At 33.5% G+C, this 24,229-nt stretch overlaps 9 protein-coding genes across 9 annotated transcripts; 4 read left to right on the top strand and 5 right to left on the bottom strand.

Moving 5' to 3' along the window:
- Positions 1 to 187: 187 nt before the first annotated feature.
- Positions 188 to 1,939, bottom strand: TMA64 (Tma64p; the record flags this gene model as incomplete). The annotated part of the gene is made up of 1 exon (XM_003687287.1): positions 188 to 1,939. One exon carries the CDS (start codon positions 1,937 to 1,939, stop codon positions 188 to 190), a length of 1,752 nt encoding a protein of 583 aa, XP_003687335.1.
- Positions 1,940 to 2,239: 300 nt separating this feature from the next.
- On the top strand, positions 2,240 to 4,297 carry APC4 (anaphase promoting complex subunit 4; the record flags this gene model as incomplete). Its single annotated transcript, XM_003687288.1, has 1 exon — positions 2,240 to 4,297. One exon carries the CDS (start codon positions 2,240 to 2,242, stop codon positions 4,295 to 4,297), a length of 2,058 nt encoding a protein of 685 aa, XP_003687336.1.
- A 1,095-nt stretch (positions 4,298 to 5,392) lies between these two features.
- On the top strand, positions 5,393 to 8,146 carry TPHA0J00800 (SLC26/SulP family anion transporter; the record flags this gene model as incomplete). Its single annotated transcript, XM_003687289.1, has 1 exon — positions 5,393 to 8,146. One exon carries the CDS (start codon positions 5,393 to 5,395, stop codon positions 8,144 to 8,146), a length of 2,754 nt encoding a protein of 917 aa, XP_003687337.1.
- Positions 8,147 to 8,337: 191 nt separating this feature from the next.
- IOC2 (Ioc2p) lies at positions 8,338 to 10,719 on the bottom strand (the record flags this gene model as incomplete). The annotated part of the gene is made up of 1 exon (XM_003687290.1): positions 8,338 to 10,719. One exon carries the CDS (start codon positions 10,717 to 10,719, stop codon positions 8,338 to 8,340), a length of 2,382 nt encoding a protein of 793 aa, XP_003687338.1.
- Positions 10,720 to 12,656: 1,937 nt separating this feature from the next.
- TPHA0J00820 (KIN1/KIN2 family serine/threonine-protein kinase) lies at positions 12,657 to 16,313 on the top strand (the record flags this gene model as incomplete). The annotated part of the gene is made up of 1 exon (XM_003687291.1): positions 12,657 to 16,313. One exon carries the CDS (start codon positions 12,657 to 12,659, stop codon positions 16,311 to 16,313), a length of 3,657 nt encoding a protein of 1,218 aa, XP_003687339.1.
- A 55-nt stretch (positions 16,314 to 16,368) lies between these two features.
- On the bottom strand, positions 16,369 to 17,478 carry INO2 (Ino2p; the record flags this gene model as incomplete). The annotated part of the gene is made up of 1 exon (XM_003687292.1): positions 16,369 to 17,478. One exon carries the CDS (start codon positions 17,476 to 17,478, stop codon positions 16,369 to 16,371), a length of 1,110 nt encoding a protein of 369 aa, XP_003687340.1.
- Positions 17,479 to 19,488: 2,010 nt separating this feature from the next.
- Positions 19,489 to 21,108, top strand: TPHA0J00840 (cytosine permease; the record flags this gene model as incomplete). The annotated part of the gene is made up of 1 exon (XM_003687293.1): positions 19,489 to 21,108. One exon carries the CDS (start codon positions 19,489 to 19,491, stop codon positions 21,106 to 21,108), a length of 1,620 nt encoding a protein of 539 aa, XP_003687341.1.
- Positions 21,109 to 21,322: 214 nt separating this feature from the next.
- On the bottom strand, positions 21,323 to 22,648 carry CEM1 (fatty acid synthase CEM1; the record flags this gene model as incomplete). Its single annotated transcript, XM_003687294.1, has 1 exon — positions 21,323 to 22,648. One exon carries the CDS (start codon positions 22,646 to 22,648, stop codon positions 21,323 to 21,325), a length of 1,326 nt encoding a protein of 441 aa, XP_003687342.1.
- A 263-nt stretch (positions 22,649 to 22,911) lies between these two features.
- TPHA0J00860 (HAD family hydrolase) lies at positions 22,912 to 23,646 on the bottom strand (the record flags this gene model as incomplete). Its single annotated transcript, XM_003687295.1, has 1 exon — positions 22,912 to 23,646. The coding sequence occupies one exon, from the start codon at positions 23,644 to 23,646 to the stop codon at positions 22,912 to 22,914; it is 735 nt and encodes a 244-aa protein (XP_003687343.1).
- Between the last annotated feature and the right edge of the window lie 583 nt (positions 23,647 to 24,229).

The raw sequence follows: 24,229 nt of genomic DNA on the forward strand, positions 1-24,229 counted from the left end.
TTATGTTTAAATCTCTGATTTTTTTGCAATTGTCAAATTAAATATCATACTAATTTTCGTCGCTTAGCTATGGATGAGCATCTAAATAAGAGACATAGTAGCCATTACTGATAAACAAGACATGAGATAACATTAATTGTTGTTTTATTTTAAAGATGGTTGGTATATTATTTAGATTGTTTATATGTTATTGTAACAAGATTTGATCTAATGGTTTATTGAATGCTGGCTTATTTTTTTTCCTCTTTGGTTTTACACTATTTTTGAAATCAATCCATTTAGTTGGGATTGATAAACTATTGAGGTGCTTAATTATCACTTGACTATGTGGGCCTTGAACTTGAACTTCTGCAGTTTTGGGTGATGTTAAAGTTTCACCAATTGTAGTTGCACCATTGCATAGTTTTCTTAAATCTGCAGCTAAAGTTTCTGCATCAATATGAAAAACTTCAAAATTGGAAACTCTAGTGATAACCTTTCTTCCAATCTTCATTTCAGTAACAATTTCAACCTTCGGTATGGAGCCTCTAATAGGTTTTTTAAACAATGGAACGGCTGTTTCATTATCTCCTTTCTTATATATTTGGAAGTGCTCATTAAAATTGTTCTTTGTAATAGGTTCTATGACATCTGCTCTTGAAATTAATCTTGGTTCAGCAGAATTCTTTTTTTTGTACACTAAACTGTACATTAAATCATCCATTAATATCATTTTTTTATTTTTACTATCAACTAAATTCTTTTTATTGATATATTCAGTAATAAAATCTCTTAGCTCATGTGCTGTGTACAACGATTTTTCAGGCGCTACTGATTCTCTTATCAAATCTTTCCCTAACGAAATAGGTTTATAATAGGATACTGACTGCATCATATCTCCATTATCAGAAGTATCATTAGTTTTATCTTTCTTGGATTTTGTACTATTGCCATTTCCTGTCCTATATGGAACAAAACTTTTTAATTCTGTCTTCTCTTTATTGAATCCTGTGATAACTAAATCATCATTTTTTCCTTTTAATTTAATAAAACCTTCCTTTTCAAAGTGTCTCAAAAATTTTGCAGTTTTCTTCCATGAACTTTTCTTTAAATTCACCATATCATTGTCAACTGGTGGTAGGTTAGACATAATATAGTTTGAAATAAAATTGGATGCTGAGATTGGAAATTCTAACTTAGGATCGTTAGTGAGAGAATAATACAAGGATTTTGTAATGAAGTCGTCTATGATATCAACCGGCAACGTCTCCAAAACTTCTGCTAAATCATCATTGGGTCTCGCATCAGGTGCTAGATCTTTATTGGAATTTGTAAGTTCATTGTTAACATCTTGCTTGTCTTGATTTAAAAGCATTTCATTTGTTTCATCAACCTCAGCACCTGTCTCCGGTGGTTCCAAATTCATTTTAAATGAATCGGAAAGACCATCACCCAAATAATGAAGTACATTCACTGCAACCCCAGTTTCACCAACAACTTTAGTGTACGATTGCAAATCTAATTGTACTATACCAATTGCCATAACAACATTTGGTTTTTTGTAGCTAGCAATGCCACATAATGCACCACATATTAAACGTTCATCAAATGGCAACAACGTACCTGAAATCATTAGGTTAGCACCATTTAGAATTTTCTCCTCAATCACATAACTATTTGTTACAATAATTGGTAATAGCTTAGGATTTTTCCAGCATGTGTATACACTTGGAAATAACATATCGCTATGCTTTTCTTTGAACCAAATTGGAACATTCTGTTCATCAGTATATACAGTACCCGCAGAAGTTTGACCTTTGTAATTTGCCTGCTTGATGATTGATGATGGAAAATTATAATCTGAACTATTACGTTGTTCTTTACACGACTGTAGAAGTTTCTTACGTTCTGAATTTTTCAGATTGCTCGATGCTTTAACATTTGGAGTCTTTTTGAACATGGTGAAGTCCCTATTCTATGTCTATAAACTCTAACCACTAGCTCTTACTTCTCAATTATATACATGAACTGAAGTATTGACATTGCTACACTTCACGATAACTTTCTATAAATTCAATCTTTCTTTAAATATTGATAGACCTTACTCGGGGAAAAGTTTTTAAATTCAAGATAGTTCAGTAAATTAAAGAATAGTTTTATTGTACAAAAAGAAGAATATAGTTATATTCATATATGATTACGGAAAGAATAAGGTAGTTAATGTATTACATAAAGAGGCTAACGACTTATAATTGGACATATGACTGAACACTCCGATTCGCAGTTATATTATTACAAGTTAAACCCTATATATCAGTTATATACTTTCAAATCTGATAAAGGGCTAGCTATATGCACTATTTCAGATCATTCAATTCTAGCAACTATATTTATAAAAGATTTCAGTTTGGTTGTTGATTTCTTTTGGGATTCCATTACAGGAAAATTTTTATTATTTGCTTTTAATGATGGATCAATTAGAGTATATGACATATTTAAATTAGGAAGATTAGTTTCATTTTTCAGAAGCCCTCTAAAGCAAATTAAATGTGTTTATTGGGATAGGATAATAATTACAGAAACATTAGATCAACAGTTGAAGATATTTGATTATGATTTGACTAACTCAATGCCGACACTTGTAAAGTTTGTCAAAGATCCACAAGGATTGCAATTGGTACCAGTTCTAAAGAATACACAGGCTTGGCGGCAAATTGATGTTGATCTAAACTTAAAATTAGAGAATAGTAAAACAGAGGTTTCGACAGATGATGTTCTGGACATTCATTTACTATATACAGAGAGTGGTATGGATAATTTTGCTGTTTTGGTAAATGGTGTATACGACTTGTCTGATATTCATGTTCCAAATCGTTCCCCAAATAAGGTAATAAAGTTAGTCAAAGCCTCTCAAGGAAAATACTTGGGATTTTATGAAAATGCTTCCTACAGGTTAATTGATGTGACTCCATTTTCTTCGAATGATATTAGAGTGAATCTATTGAATAATTCTATTGATCTTCGTAACTCAGTCTCACTACTAAAAGAACAAATCGAAATAATAAAAAAAGAATTGATATCCCCATTTGAATCATTCATAAATCTCGTTTGTGTCGATGCATATGAAGGATATGACAATTTATACAGATCAATGACTAATCTTTTATTAACTGGAGAAATTAGTGAAGAGTTTGAAGATTGGTTAATAAATACCATCGGAGAAAGAAATTTACGAAAATGGAAGAATCTGGGGATTGAATTACTTGATAAACTTGTTCAAATACTCAGTTTGATCTTTATTCCAATAACAGAAAAGTTTATAATAACTGCAGAAAGGATTCAAAATTATATTACTGCAATGAGACTATCAGATAATAGCAAAATATTAGAGAACGATTCAGAGATTAATGATTTGATTTTGAACTTATCAAACATTCTAAAGACTTCGATAAAGCAGATCCCCATTCTAAATAATGATAAAATGGCATTTGAAATTTTCATTGACTGGATTAGAAATACTATATATCTTATCATTGATGAAAACTATAAAAGTAAGCTTTCACTAAGCTCAAGTAATTCATATCCTTTTGATATACAAAAATATATTAATCTTCAATTTAAGGACCATAATAAAGCAATTTTGACTGTCGTTGATGAATTTGAAACATATGCGAACAAAATTTTAATTGACCTTGATATGATTGATGAAAAATTGATTAAACCACATTTGAAAACATCTATTATAATAAGTGATATTATTGATAATACTTTACAAAACTCAAATAAAATCTTTGAATCATCGAATTTGAAAGTTTTAGATGTTTTAAGAATCGAAGAGAAAAGTTGTTTTCTATTTGTTGTCAAAGAATTGCCTTTAAATCACAATAGTGAAATAGCTACACATAATTACAAAATTATTTTATCATCTGAACCAAGAATAGGAAACAATCATTCAGGAAAACCATTAATGATTCCAGAAAAATATCAAAATTTACTCTTCAAAGAGATGATTATAATTGAGCATTTATTTCAAAGAAATGGAAATACCACATACTTAGATTCCTCAACAATGCTGAGAAGTCAGTTAGCCTTGAATAAATTCAATGACGATGAATTTAATCAAAACAGAAATAATACAACTAAAATTTGTTTACTGTTAAAATTTCAGAAGAATGATTTGTCTAAGGAATTCGACTACGTTTACGGTAAAGTTTGCATAGAAGTTGACCAACATTTTAACATAATACAATCCCCTGCGCCTTTTCAAAATCAAGATGTGTTGATGTCTCTAGAGGTTCAGTTTGAAACGACAAATTAAAAAAATATTGAGCACCCTCAACATTAATATAATCATTCAAAATAAGGAAATTTAAATCTCGGAATATCATAAAACAGTTTTAACCGTTACGTACAATCCACTAATGCGCACGGTACTGATACTAGTACTAACTATATTGGTCACTGGAGAGGATGCAATTATTTTGCGATGACATCCCCTGCCATTTATATATCCTCAAAACATTAATGAAGGATGAATGCTTCAATAATTGCTATTTGATAAGATGGCGTGCTGCGGTCAATTTAATCAAGGTTGCTTACTAAAAACAATTTAGCAATATCGAATAATTATCTTTACTTGTTGGTCGATCTGTGTTAGCTCTATCGTAATACGAAATCCTCTAGCTTTCTCTTAAATGATGGTCGGTCAAAGATACTTTCTTAAATTCACGTGATCTTTTTATTGTGGATGACTTATTTTTTTTTTTTTTTTTTTTTTTCTTTAAATTTAACCTTTCACAGTAGTCACTATGAGGAGTTTGGTTGTGTTTTAGTATGGTCCAAAAGGTTGTATCTGTTAGAACAGTATACATACATAAAATAATTATGCTGACGTTGCCACAGTTGTGATAATAACGATATATTATATGGTTCAGCATCAATTCATTGGAAGTGATATTGTTTACTAATGTTCTTTTCGATGATTTAAACCTTCACAATGGATTGAGAAGTAATGAGTGAATTTTATGGGTTTCAAATGCATTAATAAGGAAAAAAAATATAATTGTAAGGATGACAATGTGGTAATGTTAACTCTTCACTAAATTATCCTTTTAATTCATTAACGTATATATAAAAAGCAGATGTCACAAAATTACGATTATTATGTTCATTATGATTTGAATATTGATTATTAACTGATAAATTGGGTGAATAGATTTTCCTGCTTAATACTTTGCGATTTTTGGAAAGTACATTCTGTGTTTTCTGAGTAGATGCCATTAGAAATAATATATTAATTTTTTAATATATTCTGTCACATAACATTTTTTTTTTATTATTCATATTCATACATCTGTTTTTGCATATTTTATATACCCTACTGTCTCGAAAATAAAGAAATAATAGTACTGCCATGCCAACTGATAAAAAAAATGACACCACGGTTGATAATAGAGATTTAGATAATATTGAATTATCCTCATATTCTAATTCTAACACAGTAGATCTGGAGGCATTAGAAGAAGAATATGATCAATATAAAAAAGAAGAAGAAATAGAATATATATCCGGAAACTATTTAAATAGTTCACCAACTCAAAATATTAATGTTACCAGTAATCCCAAATATGAAGAATATAAAAAATTAAAGCATTTGGATCAAAGTTATAATTATGTCAGTACTGAATATTTGGACACAGATTATTTAATTCCTGCGCATAATGAAAATATAATAACATTTAAAGAATATTATAATCATTCATTAAAGGAATATTTTACATTTAACGCAGCAAAAAATTATGCATTATCAATATTTCCAATTATACATTGGTTACCATTTTACAATTTTAATTGGTTTATTTCTGATCTGATAGCAGGAATCACAATTGGTTGCGTGCTGGTTCCACAATCAATGTCGTATGCTCAAATTGCTACATTAGATCCACAATATGGTTTATATTCTTCATTTATTGGTGCTTTTGTATATGCACTTTTTGCAACTTCGAAAGATGTTTGTATTGGCCCTGTCGCTGTCATGTCTTTGGAAACAGCAAAAGTCATTGCTGATGTATCCTCGCATTTCCAGAACGATCCGGACGTTACTGGTCCAATTATTGCAACTACGTTAGCTTTGTTATGTGGTGGTATTGCAGCTGCTGTCGGCTTTTTAAGATTAGGGTTTTTAGTAGAGCTAATTTCTCTGAATGCAGTGACAGGATTCATGACAGGTTCTGCTTTTAATATTCTATGGGGTCAAGTACCAGGATTGATGGGTTATAGTAAACTGGTAAATACAAGACAAGCTACATATAAGGTTGTGATAGATACCTTAAAACATCTGCCAGACACTAAGTTAGATGCTGTATTTGGGTTAATTCCATTATTTATCTTATATGTCGTCAAATGGTGGTGTACTAATTATGGTTTACAGTTAGCTGAAAAACAGTTTTCATCAAATGAGAGATATAGATTTTATCTGAAAAAGTTTTACTTTTATACAAATGCCATGAGAAATGCGGTAGTGATTATTATATTCACAGCTATATCATGGTCTATTACAAGAAATAAATCATCAAGCGAAAGACCAATTACCGTTTTAGGAACAGTTCCTTCTGGGTTGAAGGATATTGGTGTCTTCAAACCACAAACTAAAATTGTCCAAAAAATTGGTCCTCAATTACCTGCATCAATCATCGTGTTACTTTTAGAACATATTGCCATTGCTAAATCATTTGGTAGAATTAACGATTACAAAATTGTTCCAGACCAGGAACTTATTGCAATAGGTATTTCCAATTTAGTCGGGACATTTTTTTCTGCTTATCCAGCAACGGGTTCATTCTCAAGGTCAGCTTTAAATGCCAAATGTAACGTTAAAACTCCTTTATCAGGTATATTTACGGGGGGTTGTGTGTTACTAGCATTGTATTGTCTAACCGGGGCATTCTTTTACATTCCAAAAGCTACACTTTCCGCTGTCATCATCCATGCAGTTTCTGATTTAATTGCCAGTTATCAAACTACATTAAGTTTTTGGAATATGAATCCTCTTGATACTTTATGTTTTTTGGTGACGGTTCTTATTACTGTCTTTTCATCAATTGAAAATGGTATTTACTTTGCAATGTGTTATTCTTGTGCACTATTCATATTTCGTTCTGCGTTCCCAGCTGGTAAATTTTTGGGGAGAATTGAAATTGCAGAAGTTATCAATGCCACCCCCAAAGATGACTTTCAAATGGATAATTTTAATGGTTTCGAGACATCCGAATATAATAATTTTCCTGCTGATCAAAGTTACGGAAAATTCGATATTGCAAATAAAAACACACATAAATATAATTCACCTCATTGTAGCAAAAATTTCTATACAAAATGGGTACCATTCGATCATACTTACACAAAAGAACTAAACAAGGATGTAGAAATTCTGGAACCTCCGCCAGGGGTTATTGTTTATAGACTCAGTGATAGTTTCATTTATTTAAATTGTTCTAGACATTTTGATACAATATTTGATGAAGTTAAACGTAAGACTAAAAGAGGAAAATTTATTGGAAATATAAAGAAATCCCAAAGGCCATGGAATGACCCTGGGGAATGGGAAGCTCCAACTTGGATGACTAAGAAATTCAGTATTCGGAACTTATTTAAAAGGAAACAGGAAGCTGAGAGCAATGTTCCGAATGAAGATGCTTCTACTGATTTAGATATATCAAATAACAAGGATATCGATATGGATCATAGACCCGTGTTACAAGTTATATGTCTCGATTTTTCTCAGGTTAGTCAAACTGATAATACAGCTTTACAATCATTATTTGATCTTAGGAAATCCGTAAACAGCTATGCTGATAGGCAGGTTGAATTTCATTTCTGTGGCATTATTTCTCCTTGGGTAAAAAGAGGTTTGATAAAATTAGGTTTTGGCACAGTAAATGAAGCTTATAGCGATGCATCTACAATTGTAGGTCATGTAAGTTATCATATCGTTAAAAATCCAACTTTTCGAAACAAATCATTCTCATCGCATACTAGCGAGGATACAATAAGTGATATGAACATCGAGGCTAAAGATTATAATAACTATTCAATCGAAGCTGCCAGTGGTACAAATTATCCATTCTTTCATATAGATATTCCAAATTTTTCGAAATGGGATGTCTAGATGTACTACATATTTTATATATATTCATAAATTATTCAATTACTTGTTATAATCAAAACAAAGATTTTTGATATGTTATTTTATATTACGCGATCTATAACTTTTTATATCATATCTAAATACAAAAATTCAATTTATAATTACAATAAAATTTGGATTTCCAACGGTATTTGCTATATTTTGTTATGGTTTTAATTATCAGTACTTTTAATTTCTTCTTGTAATGACATAGTAGTTTGATTAGAATCTGGTATCACTTCTGTCGATGGTACGAATGAAATATTGGTTGAATTTGCTGATATTGTATTTATCTGAGTTTGTGGCACGGTTGCACTGGTATACGTGTCGATTATAGTTTGCGATTCAGTAGAAGGCGAAACAGTGTTATTAGCAACATTATTAGTTTCCTGTAACAATTTCAAACGTTTTTGTTCTTCTTTTAATTTTCTCCTTTTTTCTTTATTTTCTTGTTGTTTTCTTTCTTTGTTTCTAACTGCTTTTAATTCTGGTATGAATATTTTTCGTAAATCATCTTCTAATTTTGAAGAACAGATAGTACATATAAAAACTGAACGATCATCAAATGGTTTTCTAATATCAGTTGGCCTAATATAAGCTGGGTTAGTTTCATCTGTATTCTGTTTTCTTGTAGATCTCCTACTACCAAGGTTCTGTTTATCTAATGTTACAGCTCCAAGATCCCTTTGTGTTAATATATGAAGCTCTTTATTTTTCGACGTGTGAGCCCAAGATAGTAATTCAACAAACTCAGAGCGTTGACATTCCCAATGTTGCCATCTAGAACAGAGATCACAACAAATCAATGGTCTGTTATATAATAGGGAAACAATGTCTTCATCTGATTTGATTATTTTGATGACTTTGTTAAATGTTGCAGGATCTTCTTCATCCACGAATTGACAAGTAGGACATTGAAAAAGCCATGAAGGATCGTCTGCCTTACTGACAGATGCTTGTATACCCTGATTAATTATTGTATCAATTTCTGTTTCTGATATCAAAAGGTCTGCAGGTATTTCCCTAACAATACTAGATTCTGCAAGCGGTATGTCTTTATCTATAACCTCTGATAAATTAATTACATTATTTTTAAAAGATTCACCATGTTCAATTACGCTAACATCGTTACAATTCAAACCTTCATATTGGGAACCAGTAATAGCTTCTGTTACTTGCATTTCATTATCCTTTTTCTTTAATTTACTTATTTTGAAATCTTTGTTAAAATTTATCCACAGTTGATTCCATATAATGTCTTTCAATGTTTTAGCATATTTTGCAACAATTCTATGTTTATGTTTTAAGTATAATTCTCTGTCGTCCAGTTTAGTTTCCCATTCATTTTCAATTTCTTTTTTCTTTGTTTCTTCTTCTCTTGCCACTAATCTGGTAGATCTTTTCCTTCTTGTTAACAATTCAGACATTGCTCTTGCTTTTTCTCTTTGTGCAAATTGTTTGCGAGTATAAACAATGTGATCCATATATGCATTTATGAAAGGTGAGACGAACCCAAAGACTTCGTTATTCTCGGAATGTAATTTGTCCATATATTCGATGAAGGATCCCCAATCACTTGTAACAACTTTAAATTCCCATTTGAAATTTTGTAGATAAGCATCAATTTCTTCAGAATAGTCTAAGCTAACGATATCTACTGAAGAGGAATCTTCATCTTCATACTTCATAATACAATTCCTTAATTTTAATGGAACTCTTAGTTCTGGGTTTTCTACGGTTGGTTTTAAATTTTTTTCAACAATTACGCCAATTGAAGGTAAAATCAATAATGATTGTTTGTTTTCTTCTATAATAATTTCATTAAATTCAAAAAGCTCTAATATATCGACATTAGTGAATATATAATTTTTAAAAGAAAGATTTTTTCTTTCTATGACTTTTATAATTTGATAGAACATTTTAAATTTTTGTAAAACGCTTAACTGGTCAAAATAAACTTGTTTATCTTCTATCTGCAAATTATGATTCATTATGAGATCCCAATCTTCCAATGCAGCTGATTTATTGTTTGAAATTTGTCTTAATAATTTAAGCCTGATAAGACTATATAATGATATATTATCACTTGCCTCATTTGAATCGGTTGAATCATCATTACTTCCATATTCATTAAATGATGGGTCAGATGCTATATTTTCAAGTTCATTAATAAAATCCTGAAGAAAAGTCAATTCATCAAATTTTACATCCTTCCATAAAATATTTCTCTTATTAGTTCCATTTGGACCTGGTGTGGAATTATTTGTCGTATGATTAACAATTGTAATATATGAATCACAAACATTATACAGCCACCCTAGAAAATATTGATATTCCCAAGTTACTTTTAGTTCAGCGTACCAATCTTGGGAATCCAACTGTGTTAATAAATTTGTTGGTTCCGGTAATTTGTTCAATTGAATTAAAACTTCTTCATCAACATAATTTTCCCATGAGAAAGTATTTTTTGATTTTTTCACTGTTCTAGGTCTTGTTTCAACTTCTGCAGGCTCCTCAATCTGAGCCTGTGATCTTGATCTTCTACCTCTTGACATAATATCACTGATTGAATGTGTTATTTCTTGCAACTGCCAATGTTTTTTATGAACCTTTTTCTTTTCTTTCAGACTGACGCTTCTTACAGAGGATATTGACACTATGTATATTAGAAATCTCTTTGTTGCCTTAAAATATTAATATAATAATTCCAAAAAAAAAAACACGAAGATTTCAATAATTTGAAAAGATGAATGCGTCTTTAGTTAACAAAACATATCAATATTTGTAGTTTAATTATGGAAGAGTAATAACGAACTTTTCAAACTAGTAATAACATTGTATAGTAAAGTTAACATCAAACATTAATTCCAAATGAACCATGAACCAAACGCGCTTTCCCAACAATAGTGAAAATAACAAAAGAAAAAATTCAAACCACAATCATTGTCTGCACAAATACGTAGCCTAGCATAGTGATTCGGACAGAATAAGTTTTCTGAATACACGTTATCATTTGATTGAATGAATTACAACTATGCGTTTTGCAATATAGGTATCGTTCTTAATTTTCTCCGAGGGAATGACAAATGTTCGTATAACGGGATATATCTATTGTATCCGGGTAAAACTCCATTTTAGCCGGCTACCCATCGCGCCACAAAAACAACAACAAAAAAATAAATCCGAAACGGAAAAACAGAAATAGCCGCCGACCTGCAGATATACATATATAAATGGAGATTAACCATGTATAGATGTATATATTAGTAAATCAACGATATACTTACAGTATGTGACGGAAATATAATACTAGTAATGTGCAACGGTTTCGCGAGCTGGCATTGTACACATGATTCTCATTTCGTACAAAAGCTAAGCTCTTGCCAAACAAAACAACAACACACGGAAACTGCTTACGACCATTGAACCCGTTTTCTCTAATTAACATCTTTGGTATATAGAACGACCTGCTATCAATATCGATTTACTATCTTCTTGGAATATCGAACAACATCTCAAAACCGATACACATACGTTACCTAATACCGACCGCTTCTCTTTTGTAGAGATGCAATACCATTTAAAATTCAATTATTAGTGACAAGCAGCTTTTAGAATTGTATATTTATACGTCGGCGGTAACTTGTAGTTGGTATACTTTTGGAACGACCAAGCATCCCCTTTCCCCCGTCGCATCACCCTCCTCTCGTTTGCCAGATGCCATCCCAGACAATGCGGGATGCAGGACCCCGGGTAATTAATGCCTTTTTACTGTATAGTGTATCTGTCGTAGAAACTGATTCAGCCCATATTTCAAGAGTCAGTGAAATACACACGCGGACACAAAAACACAAAGTGTATGAACGCATAGAACAATCCAAAGAATATCGTCAAGAGTGATCAGCCAACCAAAATTCAAAAAAAAAAGCAAAATTCAAAAATATTCAAAAATTGAATTATTGAAGGGAAATGAAATTCCAATACTAGTCAAGACAGGAAACAATATATATATATATAAATTACAAAGTGAACATATAACATAATATATCTGAATATTTATCTATATGAAATAAATTTTTTAGAATAGATATCAAGAATTAATTTACTTTAGCATTATTTGTGGGGTTTAAAAGCAATTGAAATTGAATTGACGTGTTTAACAGTAGTACTACAATTGTTCGAAGGTTCATCTTTAGGAACAGATTAGAGTTACAGTGGCTATTTATTTATTAATACCGGTTTTTTACGGAAGAACTTTGGTGACTATCTATAAATTGTAAAAGAGATAAAATATTAAGTTCCTTTTTTTCTTTACAAAACATACGGTCATATATTATTGGAATTTTTCTTTATAATTTATTTGAAAAAAGCACAGTATAAAAGAATACTAGATCAACAAAGAATACACATATAACTCTTACTATTGTGTGAGTGAAAGAGACGGAAAAGAATAGTTTTAAATTTTTAGTTTTTTGTTTAGCTACGATATACCATGTCTGAGCACACTGATGACTATCATGTCAATACAAAATTTAGGATAGGCGCAGGTGCAGTCACAAGGATGTCTAATTCGAAGGGTAAGACCGCACTGGGGGTTCCATTAACACCAAATACACCAGATAATGTACAGATTTCTCCAAATATTAATACTGGTAATTTTAATCAATACAATGACTATCAAAATACTCCTACTAATGTGGCAAAAGCTACACCAAGAATGATGGGTTCAAGGAACGTATCCACTTCAAACACTATAGGCAACGATCAGTACCAAAGACAGCAGCAACAGCAACAATCTGGGCAACCATTGATGCCGCCCGTTGACTTAAATAATAGTAATAACAATGCCAGTAGTCATAGCGCCAATTCCAATAACACAAGGCCAGTACAAAAACATAAAAGTAGGAGCCAGGAACCACCAAAGCAGTTCCATAGAAAATCGCTCGGGGATTGGGACTTTTTAGAAACGGTAGGGGCAGGTTCCATGGGTAAAGTCAAGTTGGCAAGACATCATAAAACAAATGAAGTTTGTGCAATCAAAATTGTAAATAGGGCAACAAAATCCTTTTTACAAAAGGAAGCATCTTTGCCACCACCTAAATCTGAAGAAGAAGCATTAGAACGACAGAAAAACCTCGAAAAAGAAATATCGAGAGATAAAAGAACAATTAGAGAAGCATCCTTGGGCCAAATATTGTACCATCCACATATTTGCCGGTTATTCGAAATTTGCACAATGTCAAACCATTTTTACATGTTATTCGAATATGTATCTGGTGGGCAACTATTAGATTATATTATTCAACACGGTTCATTAAGAGAACATCATGCTAGAAAATTTACAAGAGGTATTGCATCTGCGTTACAATATTTACATGGAAACAACATCGTTCATAGAGATTTGAAGATAGAGAATATTATGATCTCGACATCTGGTGACATTAAAATTATTGATTTTGGTCTATCCAATCTTTACGATAGTAAGAAACAACTAAATACATTTTGTGGTTCTTTATATTTTGCTGCACCAGAATTGTTAAAAGCAAATCCTTATGTTGGTCCTGAAGTCGATATTTGGTCCTTTGGTGTCGTTTTATATGTTTTAGCATGTGGTAAAGTTCCTTTTGACGACGAAAACTCAAGTGTTTTACATGAGAAAATAAAGCAAGGGAAAGTTGATTATCCACAACACTTGTCTATCGAGGTTATTTCATTATTATCAAAAATGCTGGTAGTAGACCCTAAGAAAAGAGCTTCACTTCAGCAAATAGTTAATCATCCATGGATGACAAGAGGTTTCGATACAAAAGCACCATCATATTTACCACTTAGAGTTCCTATGAGTATAGATATGATAAATCATAATGTTGTAAAAGAAATGTTCGAATTAGAATTTATAGATGATATTGAACAAAGCATGAATAAGTTAAAATCCATCGTAACAGATCCTGCGTATGTGGAATTATCGAACTCTTACTGGCAGCAAAGACAAATATATGAAAGAACTGTTTCCAAAGATTTATCGTATTTTGACGATCCTACTAGAGCATTCCATCCATTATTATCAATATATTATTTAGTTGATGAAATGCTAAGGAATAAATTAAAGAAATTACAAAGGAAGCAAATGGTGTTGCAGAAACAAAAGCAACAAGAATTACAACAACTGGAAGCTCAAAAGCAACAGTTACAGAATCAAGCGCATATGCCTGAACTAAATGTTCAAGCAGTAAATAATAAACCAGAAGTCTCAGCAAGCGTGCAATATATGAAACAGAAAACAGAAACATTTGAGCCTACATCGGTAAAAACACCTACAATAGCCTTTCATGGGAAATTTATTGAAAGTACTAAACAAGAAAGACAGCCACTGAATGTCGTGATACCTCCTAAAATTGTTATACCAGAACAAGCTCATACATCTCCAACCTCAAGAAAGGCTTCGGATTGTACTACTGGTGATTTAGATTATGCTTTATCACCTCACACCGAACTACTGACTGATGTAGAGCCTCGTATTAACTCTACACAAGTTCAGCCACCTGCAGAACAGGATGATAAATCAACATTTGGTGGTATATTCAGGAGACTATCTCAACGTCGTTCTAGTATAACACGAACTACTAATCAACAACAAACATCAACCGCACAAAAGATGCAACCTCAATTACAGATTAAATTATCGAATGAAGGTACTCGCAATCCAGGCAGGAAAACACATCAACGTACATACTCAGAACATGTTCCTACTGTCAATAGAGTACCTTCTTTCAGTTCTGCAAGAAATAATTTCGCTAATAAACAAGCTAGCGCAGCTACTAGAATTAATACCAATGCATCACCGGTGAGATCAAGTTCACACAGACAAGATAATAATTTGCCTGCATTACCTTCAAATGCAGAACATATTTTGCAACAGCAACGGGCTAATGAAATGGACCAAAGTAACGAGCAATTAACTCGTGACACCTTAAATATTCAGAAAGTTCGTAATAACAACAGTAATAATAATAGAGATGATCCACAGAATATTTTAGATGTTGGTAGTGAAGTTGATGACGTTGCAAAACCCTTAGCTAATGAAAATTATGCTAAGGGTAGAGTATTACACCCAAGTGCAAGGGCAAAATCTGTTGGTCATGCTCGTCGTGAGTCGTTGAAATTTTCCAGGCCCCCCGTTCCTCCAAACGTTCAAGAGAACTATAATAGTGAATATGCTGATGACAATTACAAAAATAATCATCTTGCTAGTTCAGCTAAAGCTACTAATCAAGATGAGATGAATATGTTGAATATTGTCAAAACACCTTCCTATATTCGTGAATTGACTGATCAAGAAATTTTAGACGAAGCTTCCAAGGCACCAGTTGGTTCAATGCCATCTATTGATTATCCTCGTTCATTATTCTTAAAAGGTTTTTTTTCAGTTCAAACAACTTCTTCAAAGCCATTACCAATTGTTAGATATAAAATTATTTCTGTGTTAAAACGTATGGATATTAGCTTTACAGAAGTTAAAGGTGGTTTCGTCTGTGTTCAAAACCCTCTTAATATTATTACTACCGAGAAATCAAACCATCTAAATCCACCTCAGGATTCTGCTGCTCAACACTTTTTGCAACCACCTGCTGCAACGCATAGAAGAATCTCATCAGTTACTCCACAAATATCAGTTAGACGTCAACCATCTGTCAAGTACAGCAACCAACCAACTATTCCAGCTAGCCCAATTGGTTTGAACATGGAGGAGAATAGAAGAAGTATTTCATCTTCACTAAACGCCGCAAATTTTGGCAGAGCCGATTCAATTGGTGGCCATTCGGGCAATACTGGTGGTAACTCAGAAGATATGTCTACTGCTTCCTTAGACTACGTAAACGAAGAAGATATATTGACCACTTCAAGAGTTCAAGATATGAATAAAGTGATAAATTATAACTCACAAGCAAAGCAAGCTTCTCAAGCAGAGGATGATGATGTTCATGCAATCGATTACTCTTCGAAGGAAAAACCTCCAATTAAATTTGAAATATACATTGTCAAAGTTCGTATTGTTGGTTTAGCTGGTGTGCACTTTAAGAAAGTATCTGGTAATACCTGGATGTATAAGGAACTGGCGTCTCATATATTATCTGAATTAAATTTATAGTATTCATATATGTAAATATAAATATATATGTATATATGTTATAAAGAAAATCCAACTAATTAATATTATATGTAATTATTTCTATAATATCGTTTTTCAGCATGTGCTCCAACTTTTCATTTGCCTTTGTAATTAATTTTATATCATGGACAATTCTTCTCAATTGAATATGTTTAGGAACTCTTTTTGATACTTTCCCGCTTGTTGTTAAATAAATATTGGCATCGCTGTCTAATGTGTTATTATCATCATTTTTGGACACATTCATTATTGAAATTAAATTATCGAAAGCTCGTTTAATTAAGTTTCTTCTTTTCTTCTCAGCTTCTACGTGTTTCCATTTCTTAACTGTTTCGGTATCTTCTTTGATATGGAGGGGAACTTCTGAATCCGAGATTCTTAATTCAGGTAAATATAAATTACCAGGTGCGTAGAAAGGTTGGAGGACATCAGACTCTTTGAAATCCAGTTTATTTCTAGTTAAAATCTCTTCGAAGTCGGTTGATGTCTGCAAATTTTCCACTGGAACCTCCTGAGAAGTTTCAAAACTGGAATATTTTGCATAAATGTTATGAATTTTTGAATTTGTAGCAACAAATGTGTTCGGGGGGACTATGAAAGGAATCTCGTTTGGTCTAGTTATAATTGGTGATAATTCCAGACCAACATTTCTGTAATCATCGTGTGGCAAAGAAGGAGTATGGATATGAGATAAAGTAGTTAAAGCTGGCGAAACGTGTGGTTCGCGAACCACATGGTGATTAAATGATGGTGGAGATGGGTTTGATGTCATTACGCTTTCTAAGAAATTTTCAATTGCAGATGATTCAATAGTAGTCAATAGAGCTGGGGTTTGAATATTTGTATTGCCATGATTTAAAATTTCTTTAATATGTAAGTCTAATGTTTCTTCATTTGCAATTGGAGTTTCAGGTAATTTTGAATTGGAAGGAGGTTCGACCAGAGTTTCTTCTAGTGGTGGCACTTCGTTTCTGACTGGAGAAGCAATATTGTTAAATAGGTTATTATTAGCATTTTCGGCATCTAATGAAAATTCTTCTTTAAAGATATTATAAGCTGTATCGAAATCAATTCCTAAATCAAAATCGTCATCTTTATTAGTTGATCCATTAATCAATTCGAAGAAATTATTAGCAGTATGCATGTTTTTTTGTCTTAATTTTGCGAGTGATATAAATATATGTATATATATGTATATAAAAAGATTCAGTTGATCTAATTTTTTGATGAATATGATTATAAAGATATACAAGAGGAAGAGTAATCACGATTGCATCGAGTGCGGATACAATAGAATTGCACTTCTTATATGTACTATAGTTTGTGGCTGAAGTGGCTGAAGTGTCTATTAGAGGCTGTTGGTGTCTGTCAGTTGGTAACCTATGCTTCCCTTCAGTTACGTTTGGTAAGAAACAAGTATGTAAGGTTTGGGAAATATGTTATAAATTTTGCGAATAAAATAAAGATGAGATTAGTAGAATGAATCATATCATGGTATCAATTTTTCGCTGCAGCGAATAAATTGGTACTATTTTTTTTTGTCAGCATGTGATAATTTATTCATATTTTTCGATCTTGAATTATTTAGGACAAAAATGTAACGTGTGTATCAAGGGCGGGTAATAGTGCATGTGACAAATAAATAAATTAGAAAAGTGTTACAGCCGGGTAATGCAATGTTATCACTAAAATACTGTTTGTTATTTCCGGTGCTTATTTCCGTTCCACGGAGGTAGACCTAATTCGCGACACGCGTAAGAGAAAACGCCCAATTATTCCAAACACGGGTAAACGCGAAAAACGGATAAGCTCAAATGAGTTACACCGGATCGGAAGACATGGAAGAAGGGAGGCTGGAACCACCTTCTAGGACAACACTACCATTTGCACAACACGACAAGTAATGATGATAACTACACCACCCCGCCTTAACAGCTATCTATTGTTGTATGTATGTACGTCAAGATGATCGATTGATTGCATTCGCTGAAAGGCTGCCAACAATTGACTCGTTTTCTAATCAGACTATTGCAATGAACACTACAAAACCCTCTCATTAGAGGAGCTAAAGAATTGCATATCTTATAATGTGTTTTTGAAGCAATCGAAAAAGCGACTACGACCAAACCCACTGGACAGCACAGTAGAAAAACAACGAATGACTTCTTAATTGTTAAGTTACACACTAAACTATCATTCAGAGCAATGGATGATACCTGTGTTTTTTCAATTTTTCTTTTCCTTGTACGTCCACACACTGTTTTTTTCAAACCCTCTCTTACGAAAAAGTTCGTCATAGTTATGAAAAATTTTCATTGTACTCTTTTTGCTTAACCAAGTAAGAGACAGAGAGATAGAGAGGGCTAGCAGGGAATAAAATGAGGATACCTAGTTTCATATTAGTGTGGACCCCCCATCTTATCAATGCTAAAGACTAGAAGATACTTTTATTTGTACCGTGAATGCAGATACTGATCAGATGCAACTATCTGTCAATGTTTGAATTCACAGTTCATGAATCAACCAAGTTGGGTTAACTTTTCTTCACCATTCCTATCTGTGTTCGAAATTTGACTCGTTCCCAAACATATTATCAACTCGTCTAATAATATGTAATAGTTTAATTGGTTTTTCATTACGAAATGACTGTTAATCTCATTCCACATTTCCATGACATGCTCGGCTGTACGCTCTCTGTCTCTTACTCACTCTTGTTTCTTTTGCTCTCGCGCAGTTCTCGACCTGAGACATTTCTTATCTTACATTCTTTTCAAGACTGGAAACTTTTAACTTTTCGAAAAAATACTCGAGAGATAGAATAGATTTCCAATAACTGAAAACTGTTCCCAGATTTAATTCAAATTTTTTATATAAATATAGTATGAGAATTCCTGTATTCTTACAAGATTAAGATTCTACTTTATAAAGGATTCCACATATTGTATATGTTACACATTTTAAATTTAAACATTACAGAAGCCTAAGCAATAAAACCTAAATAATAAAGATCTCTTTTATATATATGTATTCTTTTCGTTTGCTCTCTCTTGTTTCTTAATGTTTAATTTATAATAATACTAGTAAAAAAAGCCAATCTAAGAATCAACGACAAATAGTCATAGATTCAACTTATAGCATTTTGTTATTTCACACTATGTCTTCTTTAAATCAATATGAAATGGATATAGAAAAAAGACCGGAGAAATCAGAGGCTCATTATCTTAAGTCTCTCTCTTCAAAGAATTCAAACGAAGATCTGATACATCGTCATGTGCATTCTTTAACTGATGATGATTCATCATCTATTGAGATCGCCAACGATGTTTTCGAAACAAAATTGTCATGGTACAACCGATTCATCGGTGGTCTAAATGCTGAAACACACGGTATCGAACCTATTCCAGACGAGATGAGAAACGACACCTCATTATTGAACGCTGCATCAATGTGGTTCTCGGCTAATATGGTCTTACCAGCTTATGCGTTGGGTGCATTAGGTCCATTAGTCTTTGGTTTGAATTTTGGGACTTCAGTTTTGGTGATTATATTCTTTAATATGTTGGGTTTACTTTCGGTTGCATACTTTTCCTTATTCGGTATTGAGTTGGGTTTAAGACAAATGGTCTTGTCTCGTTATTTATTGGGAAACGTCACCGCTAGAATATTTGCTACTATTAACACCATTGCTTGTGTCGGTTGGGGGATTGTTAACACTGTCGCGGCTGCACAATTGTTAAACTTGGTTAATTCCGGTTCAGGTCACAATTTACCTTTATGGGCGGGTTGTCTATTGATCATCGCAATCACTTTAATCGTTACTTTCTTTGGTTACAAAGTCATTCACACTTACGAAAAATGGTCATGGGTTCCAAACTTCGCCATTTTCTTAGTTATCCTTGCGAGATTAGCCAGATCTGGTCATTTCGTTAACACCGAATGGGGTAGTGGTGCCACAGTTGCAGGTTCTGTTTTATCATTTGGTTGTTCTGTTTTTGGTTTTGCTGCAGGCTGGACTACTTATGCCTCTGATTACACTGTCTACATGCCAAGAGATTTGAACAAGTACAAGATTTTCTTCGCATTAGTTGGTGGTTTAGCTTTCCCATTGTATTTCACTATGATGTTAGGTGCAGCAAGTGCTGCTGCCGCCGTCAATTACACTCCATGGGCAGATTTATACAATTCTAACGGTATGGGTGGTGTTGCTTACGGTATCTTAGTCACTGATTCTTTGCATGGTTTTGGTCAATTCTGTTGTGTTTTGTTGGCTTTGTCCACTATCTCTAACAACGTTCCAAACATGTACACTGTTGCTTTATCTGTTCAAGCTGTTTGGGAACCATTTGCCAAAGTTCCAAGAATTGTATGGACGTTACTTGCTAATGGTTTCACTTTAGCTATTGCTATCCCATGTTGTTACTACTTCGCTACTTTCATGCAATACTTTATGGATGCGATTGGTTATTATCTATCGATTTACATTGCTATTGGTTTATCTGAACATTTGATATGGAGAAAGAATAATTACAGAAGCTATATTGTTGAGGATTGGGACAATTGGTCTAAGCTTCCTATTGGTATTGCTGGTACTTCTGCTCTAATCGTTGGTCTATTTGGCGTAGCTCTAGGTATGGTTCAATCTTATTGGGCTGGTGAAATCGGTAGATTAATCGGTGAATACGGTGGGGATATAGGTTTCGAATTGGGTTTAAGTTGGTCATTTATTGTTTACAATATAGTTAGACCATTGGAATTGAAATACTACGGACGTTAGATAAATGTCAATTTTAATTTCTGCATGTTAGATACTATTATATCTATTTAAAAATTACTAAGAAAATCTCTTGCATACTTGAATTGAAAAGAAATGATACATTTTTCAACTGTATAAACTTCTATATAATTCAATAAAAATTCAACTTTATTATATTCATGAGTCGTGATTTTGTCATACCTTAATTCATAATGTTACAAACTTACGTGATGTCCTATATATATTTTTGGAAGAGTAAGGATGTGTTAATTCCTCCAAATCCAAAACTATTACATATCGCAGATTGTAAACTATGCGAAAGTTTGGGTTTGTTAACAACAAACTCTATACCGTTACTGATCTCTTGAAGTTCTGGATCAAGTTCTTCAAGATTTAAAGTATGTGGAATTATATTTTCTTGTAAAGTTTTTATGGTGAATATGCTTTCAATTGCTCCGGCTGCCCCTAATAAATGCCCCATGGCACCTTTATTACTAGAGACATATAGATTTCTATTATTTGGTTTTCTATATGTTTTTAAGGAGTTGCCAATAGCTCTTACCTCGGCTATGTCTCCCAATTTAGTTGAGGTGGCATGAGCATTTACATAATCGACACTATCCACGGAATTACCAACTGACATTTTGATTGCTCTTGAAGCGCCATCACCAAGCGGAGAAGGAGACGTTATATGATATGCATCACAGCTAATCCCATAACCTTTAATTTCGCAATAAATCTTAGCATTTCTCTTCAATGCACTTTCTAAGGACTCCAAAACTAGTATTCCCGCACCTTCTCCCAAAACAAATCCTGATCTGTTTTTGTCGAATGGTCTTGAAATACCATCTGTTGTTATGCTCATAGCTCGAATAAAACCAGCAAGGGACAATGGGTGTATAGAAGCCTCACTAGCGCCAGCAACACAGATATCTTGCATTCCCAATCTTATGAAATTGTACGCATCACCAATACTGTTATTTCCTGTTGCACATGCTGTTGATACTGAATGGCAAGGACCTCTTAGATTGAATTTAATCGCAACGTTACCTGCAGCCATATTTGTCAATATTTTAGGCACGAACAATGGATTGTATTTTTTTTTATTTCCATTGAGTTGTAACGAAGTGTTATATAGTTCGTCAATCGATACAATTCCTGAGCCAATTACACACCCAAAATGGTCTAAGTCACATTTAGACTCGTCTATCTTAATTGTATTATCATTCCCACTTATTTGAGCATCTTTCCACAACAAATCCGCGTCTTGAAGAGCCTCATATGTCGCAATTGTTGCAAACTTAGAGAATTTTGCTAACCTTCTGTTATCTTGATCAGTAAACAAAAATTTAAACTGAGTCTCATCTAATTGCACTGGTGCTACTGATACGGTATCTGGGATACTTTTACTAAACTGTTTATACGCCGATTCGTAATTTGGTAAATTCTTTATATTTGTTATTCCCGAATTTGAATTAAGTAGATTGGACCATGATTGTCTTACTGAAGTACCCAGTGGAGTGATACAACCTAACCCTGTCACTACCACCCGTTTTGACATAATGCTTGTTCATGGTATATTGCTGCAAACAGTTTAAGATGAACGATTAGCATGACTCCTGCAAAAAACTACTCTCTTTTATAGTAATGTTCGATGAGCTAAGTATATTTTTCAGACATGCAAGCATAAAAGACACAGCCATACAAAAGAAGGAAAACCTGCAGTGGCCACAGGTTGCTACAACTATTAGAAAATGGTTAGTTAATTTATTTTAGGAACACTATATATGTGTATGTATGTAGGCTATTAATTAATTAATTGAATTACCAATTTTTCATGTCATCCTTAATGTATAACACATCATTGAAGAAGAACTCCACGGTGTCGGTGGTTGGGTCGTATTCGCCGATTTCTACATTAGAATAGTCCTTGATGACCATATCACAGCCAAATTCAATCAATTTTTCTACTGGATAAGTAGTAGCCAAACCGATCACTTTGCAACCAGCAGCTGTACCAGCGGTGGCACCTGCAGGAGCATCTTCAAAGACAACGACTTTAGCGTCCTTATTTTCCGGTGGGTAGCCTAAACCGGTTCTGCCTCTGATATATGGTTCCGGATGTGGCTTACCATTATGCACATCATTTGCAGTGATGAAATAGTGCGGTCTTTCGATCCCTAAAATCTTGAACCATTTTCTTGCCATCTCGAAAGTACCTGAGGTAGCAACAGCCCATTTCTCCTTTGGTAAAGCATTTAACTTTTCACAGAGCTTAACCGACCCTATGACCTCAATGGCATGACTGCCAAAACGATCTGGAATTTCACTCTCTAGAGTATTGACGTATTCTCTTGATGCAAAGTCTCTTGCAAACTTGCTGATGACATCAAATGTTCTCATACCGTGCGAATTTGCAATAACATACTCAGCATCGAAATAAGGCTTGTCCTTACCGAATTCCCTCCAAAATGCAGCAATAGCAGGTTGAGAAATGATAATTGTGCCGTCCACGTCGAACAGAGCAGCGTTTAATTTAACTTTATATTGTTGTGTCATTGTAAGATACGATGTAGAGATATCACAACAAGTTTATGATTTTGTGGGTAGCAAGACTAGAATGAAAGGAATAGGGAAGGGCAGCGTTAACTGATATATGCCCTGCTTATATATATATCTGTGTGTGGGTATGCATGCGTGTATAAACATCAAGTATGCATAAAATATCTCATAGTAGCGGAATAGATTCCAGTGGAGACGCAGCAGAATGATTCGAATCATCCCAGCAACCACAATTCGAAACTGTTCCATGCAGTGGTATTGGCAATTTAGCCGTCACCACCAGCACTACCACCGCCATGGCAGTTGGCCGTTAAAGGTATGTCTCTCTATTCGACCTCTTCAGAAAACCATTAGTGATGTTGGTGAACAATTAATTATACGAAAAGTCTAATTGTTGTGCTTGCGTGGTTGATGGCAGTGACTGTGTGGGTGAGTGTTTTCCATGCCCGAGTGCTATCTATCCCTGTTCTGGTCGGTTGGCTCGTGGGGCGGCAGGGAGGGGCAGGCGGGGAGTTCGTGAGGGAGAAGGTGGCCACGCTGCGCTGCCACTGCTTACAACGGGCAGCGTGCGTGGTTGTGA

Source organism: Tetrapisispora phaffii, chromosome 10 (assembly GCF_000236905.1).
Source record: "Tetrapisispora phaffii CBS 4417 chromosome 10, complete genome".
Lineage (NCBI taxonomy): Eukaryota > Fungi > Ascomycota > Saccharomycetes > Saccharomycetales > Saccharomycetaceae > Tetrapisispora > Tetrapisispora phaffii.